This window comes from Sorex fumeus, unplaced genomic scaffold (genome assembly GCF_029834395.1).
Source record: "Sorex fumeus unplaced genomic scaffold, SorFum_2.1 ptg000041l, whole genome shotgun sequence".
In the NCBI taxonomy this organism is placed as follows: Eukaryota; Metazoa; Chordata; class Mammalia; order Eulipotyphla; family Soricidae; genus Sorex; species Sorex fumeus.
The window spans coordinates 5,092,329-5,097,410 of record NW_026606098.1 but is presented as its reverse complement, the minus strand read 5'-3'; the positions used below and the strand labels follow the sequence as shown (position 1 = coordinate 5,097,410).

The 5,082-nt window shown below is 62.9% G+C and overlaps 1 protein-coding gene across 1 annotated transcript; it reads left to right on the top strand.

Moving 5' to 3' along the window:
- The first annotated feature begins 502 nt into the window (after positions 1–502).
- On the top strand, positions 503–2,571 carry LOC130028978 (trefoil factor 3-like). The gene is made up of 3 exons (XM_056119849.1): positions 503–584; positions 1,604–1,750; positions 2,484–2,571. Exons 1-3 carry the CDS (start codon positions 503–505, stop codon positions 2,495–2,497), a joined length of 243 nt encoding a protein of 80 aa, XP_055975824.1. The 3' UTR covers positions 2,498–2,571.
- The last annotated feature ends 2,511 nt before the right edge of the window (positions 2,572–5,082 follow it).

Sequence of the window (5,082 nt, the reverse complement as noted above, 5' to 3'; positions counted from 1 at the left end):
TCCTTTGCTTGGTCTGAGCAAGAATAAGACGCTTGTCATCTTCTCAACTAGACCAAGAGAACTCAGAACGCTTAGCGAAGTGCAGGTAATGGTATCAGTATTATTTTCCTGATAAAAATAAAAAAAAATAAGAAAAACATAAAAAAAAAGAATAGGAATTTCTGCTTTGCAGAGTACAGGGAGAAGCGACCTTTTGGACCCACTGCTCATCTGGAGTCGGGGATGGTTGTGAGCAGCTGACAGAGAGGAGGGTCCCACAGGGCTGAGCCGCAGGGCTGAGCCCCCGAGCACAACCTGGTTCCTGACAATGGGTCTCCCTCCAGAGGCCCCCCGGTCCAGGACAGCCAGCAGAACTGTGGGGTGGGAACAGCCTTCTCTGGGGCCCCCCTGAGGCCCTTTGGGGAGGAGCTGTAGGCGGGGCCGAGAGCAGGCGGGACACCCAGGCCCTGGACACACGTGGGTATAAACAGGGCCGGCCCCCGAGCCCAAGCCCACTGCCGCCATGGACACCAGAGTGCTGGGGGTGCTGGTCTTGGTGCTGGCCTTAGGGGTATCCAGCTCAGCCGGGGAGTACCTGGGCCTGTGTGAGTACCTGGCTCAGGACGGAGGCCTGGGGGGCAGTGTGGGGACGTGGGCGCAGGAGGGGCTGAAGTCGGGCATGGGGCTCCCTTGGGGGGAGGCAGGACTTTGCCCTCGAGAGCCTGTCCCCAGATACACAGAGCGCACACTTGGGACACACATCCCGGTCAGCTACCGCCACCTCCAGACAAGGAAACTGAGGCTGGAGGCTGCCAGCATCCCTGGGTCAGCCACCCCCATGCTCCAGACAAGGAAACTGAGGCTGGAGGGCCGCCAGCTGCCCTGGGTGCCCTCCTGGCCAGCTGCAGCACCCTCCCTGCTTAGTAATTTGCCAGAAAGTTCTGCAGAAAGACTTGGGTCTTTAAGATCTGACACATTTGCAAACAGAGGTGACGGTCCCAGGACTTCCCACATGGATGAATGCCTTGCCCCTCCCTTGCCTCGGCTCCAGCCGGCCCGTCTGCTGTCCATGGGGAGACTTGGGTGGGGTCTGCCGGTTCCCCCCGCAGGGTGGTGGGCAGTGCCCCCTCCTGGTGCCCATGGGAATCTCCCCAGAGCCCTCACAGCCCCTCAACCTAGACCCCCGAGCTCACGAGGACCCTGCCCTGGGTGAGGCCTCTCAAGCTCAGGCCCCATGAGCCCCCGAGAGAAGTCTGGGTCCCCGTGAGGGGAGAGACAGGCAGGGCAGAGTGGAGGGGCCGGGGTGTGTTCATCTCTGAGGGAGCCCAGGGAGGGGCGGGTGGGGCTGGCGATCCCACGGAGGGTGTGAGCCTGGATGCCGGGTGTTCGGGAAGGGGGGACCTATGTGAGTGGCGAGAGGGGGTGGGACAGCCCCCGACTCCCGGCCTTCGAGGAGAGTCGGTGAGGGACGGTGCAGGGACCCTCGTCTGAGCCCCGCCCATGGGGACCTGGACAGTGGAGACTGCCCGGGGCTGGGCCATCACTACGGCCACCCCTGAGGAGCGCGTGCGCGGTGTGGGCTCAGGCCAGGGCGGGTGGCAGCTGAGTGACTCTGTCGGGACAGCGAAGGAGCAGTGCGTGGTGCCCCCCAAGGACCGGGTGGACTGTGGCTATCCCGAAGTCACCCCGGAGCAGTGCAACAACCGCGGCTGCTGCTTCGACGACAGTATCCCGCAGGTGCCCTGGTGCTTCAAGCCTCTGCAGGAGACAGGTGAGCCCTGCCCACTGCACCCTGCCACGCGGGCTGAGTGCCAGGAAACACGAATCACCCCCAAGGATGCTGGTTCAGGGGTGGTGGCTCAAGGCTGCCAGAAGGCTCAGGGCGGGGCGGGGGCTGTCCCTGGCTCGGCAAACATCCCAAGGGCAGGGCCAGTGGCCTGGCAGCTGGTGGCCGTAGGGGCGTGGTGTCGGTTCCTCCCCACACCTGCCACTCCTCTGGTCACCCCGCCTTGCCGCCCGAGTGCTGCCTGCCGGATGGTGGGGGCGGGGGGCAGTGTGTGTCTAGTGGAGGGGTGCTATCCCCAGGCCCCATACCACTCTTGGGCAGGGACCTTGCTGGGCCAAAGCCTCCAGTGCTCCAAGCTTGGCCAGGGTGGCTCTGGAGGTGTCTTCTGGAACCTTTCCCAGAGGGGGATGCTCCTGGCTTGGCCCTGGCCAGTGAAGGAAGCCGGGGGCCCCGAGGAGGGGGGCCCAGCCCTGCACACCTGCAGGGATGGGCAGACAGGGCTGAGGGATGGAGGGGCCCAGAGCCACTCGAAGGGGACCAGCCTGTGGCCCTGACACGGCCCTGTAGGAGCTTATGGGGGCATTGGGCCTGTCTCTGTAGGGGGGCTCAGGTTTACCCAAGTCTGGGGGCAGCACAGCAGGCTCTGGCCTGGAACCCCGATGCTCTGGAGTTGTGGGGCGCAGGCGGGACCCAGTAATCCCTCGCTCCTCTGTTCCAGAATGCACCTTCTGAAGCAAGTCTGCTGGCCCTGGACCCCAAGCCCTGATGCTGGCCCCCACCATCTGCACCCCACCCTGGCTGCCCGGCCCACCCTGGGCCTCCCTCGGAGGGGGGAAGTCCGGGATCCCTTGAAGGAATAAAGGCCCCCTTTAGCAGCAGACCCCGCTGTCCCTGGCGCTCATCCCCTCTAGCACGTCAGCCCTCCCTCACAGTGGCGGGCAGCGAAGTGTCTCCATCTGGGGTCTGTCGTCACAGTGGGGGGCTCCACTGTACCCCACAGCTGCCTCTGCGCTGAGCCCAGGAAGAGATGCACCTGCTGTGGGGTCACGACCTCTCAGTGGGGTCACACGTGTCCAGGGGCAGTTCTGCTCCGATCCCCTTGGTCCTGACTCAGGGGAGGGCCTGGACTGATCCTCTCCCAGTGGCCCTGCCCACTTGCAGCCAGGAGAACTGGACCCCGACCCACCATGGCCAGGCTCCGCAAGCCACCCGGACAGCCGAGCATGGGCAGAGCTCGGGCCCGAGCGGCCCCTTCTCTGGGGTGACCACCGCCATGGAGATGCAGTGACTGACCATGGGAGCCGTGGGGTGGCCCCGGGGGCTGGGATGAGACTGTTCCAGGGGTGAGGACGGCCTCAGGGCCATCCCAGCCAACACTCGTCCTGTCTCTGGGGTTCCTGGGACTGGGCCATCGTGTCCACACTTGAGTCCTCCCGGCACCCCTAGTACCCACGAACTGAGAGGTCACCCTGACTGTGAGGTCCTCCTCTCAGCCCCCTCATGCCTCTCTGGAAGGGAGACGCCCCCGGACACCCCCAGGGACGCCTCCTGCCCTGGACGTGCCTCCCTGCACTCTGGGTGGTGTTGCGGGGACCCTCTAAACTGCTTCACCCTGTGTGCTGGGGGCTTGCTCCTCCCCACAGACCCCCGGGTGCTCTGAGCACTAAGGCGACCCAAGGCAGATGGACAGGAGACATGGGGAAGACAACGGACCACGGGGGAGCCCAGAGTGGCCACTAGGTCAGCCTGTTCAGAAGGGTGGGACTGGGTTTTGTGATTCACCTTCCTGAACCCTAGGAAGTCAGGATGAGTGGGGGAGGGGCGTAGGGCCAGCTGTCAGCCCTAGGAGGAGGCAGTGGCCCCAGTGGACAGCCTCTGGCTCCCTCTGCTGGACACTTCCTGCAGGAACTCACGGAAACCCCTGGGGTTCAAGAGCCATCCCTGGGAGTTTCTGTCCACTCCCAGTCCCCGACTGTCCATCTGGTGTAGAGTCCACTGAAATGTCAGGACTCCACGTGAGGGCATGGCCAGTGGTCTCTCCGGGTGCTACCAGCCCAGCATTTGCTCCCACAGCTTGCTGCCAGACATGAGGGCATTTATGGGTGTGGGACTGAGGGGCTCATTTTCATGCTCTTTGACTACAAGAAAATGCTTGTGACCCACCAGGCCACTAGACACCTCACCCAGGGTTCTTGGGGACAGAGTCCCCAGACCTGGCCAAGGACACAGAAAGCCCCGACCTGAATAAGAAAAGTCACGCCCTAATAAGTGAAGCCACGTCCCAAACAAAGGGAAGCCCCACCCCTGGTAAGTGAAGCCCACCCCAAGCAAAGGAAGCACTGCCCCTGGTAAGTGAAGCCCCCCCGCCAGATCAAAGGAAGCCCCGCCCCAATAAGTGACGCTCCATCCCAAGCAAAGAAAGTCCTGGCCCCAGGAAGTGAAGCCCCACCCAGATCAAAGAAAGCCCCACCCCAATAAGTGAAGCCCCACTCCAAGCAAGGGAAGCCCCACCCCTGGTAAGTGAAGCCCCGCCCCAAACAAAAGAAGCTCCCCCCCCACTGGGAAACTTCTTTCAAGTTCTAAGAAGTTGACCCTTTCAAGGGCCAGAGTGGCCAGGGTTTGATCCCCAGTGTCCTGTATGGTCCCTGAGCACCGCCAGGAGTAATTCCTGAGTGCAGAGCCAGGAGCAACCCCTGAGCATCACCGGATGTGACCCAAAAACAAACCTCCCCCAAAGAAGTTGAACCCTTCCAAGCCAGAAGTCCCCCGATAGGTGCCTGGATGTCCCCTACAGTTCTGCGTCAGGTCCTGGTTGCTCAGATGGGTTTGGAAGCCCCCTGTGCAGGAGCAGAGGAAACTGCTGGGGGCGTGGGTGGGGCGCCTCTAGGCTCAGCGGGAGGCTGGACCTCAGGGTCAGCGCATTGGCCCGTCCCTCTATTCCCCGAGTGACCTTAGAAAGCCAAGCCCTTCCCCACCACCAGCTCCATCTGTGGCCCGCACAAGCTGAGGGTTATCCCAGGTGAGAAAACCGTGATCAGTAATCAATCAGCACACTGCGCTGTAGCTCTCCTGGCGAGTGACGTCAGCCCTGCATGTTACGTGTTGCAGAGAGGGGCCGCCATCCCTGCTAGATTTTAATCCCCAGTGGTGGGCGGTGCACTAGCCTTTGGTGTCCCTGGGCTTTGCCATCCCTCGATTGGTCAAGCCTGGGGGTCAGGGGAAGGGGCAGGGGAGGGAGGGGCCGGGCAGCTCTGCTCAGAGGCCACAGGTGTTTCTCAGGGGCTGTTTCTCCAGGGACTCGCGGGTCTGTCTGAGCC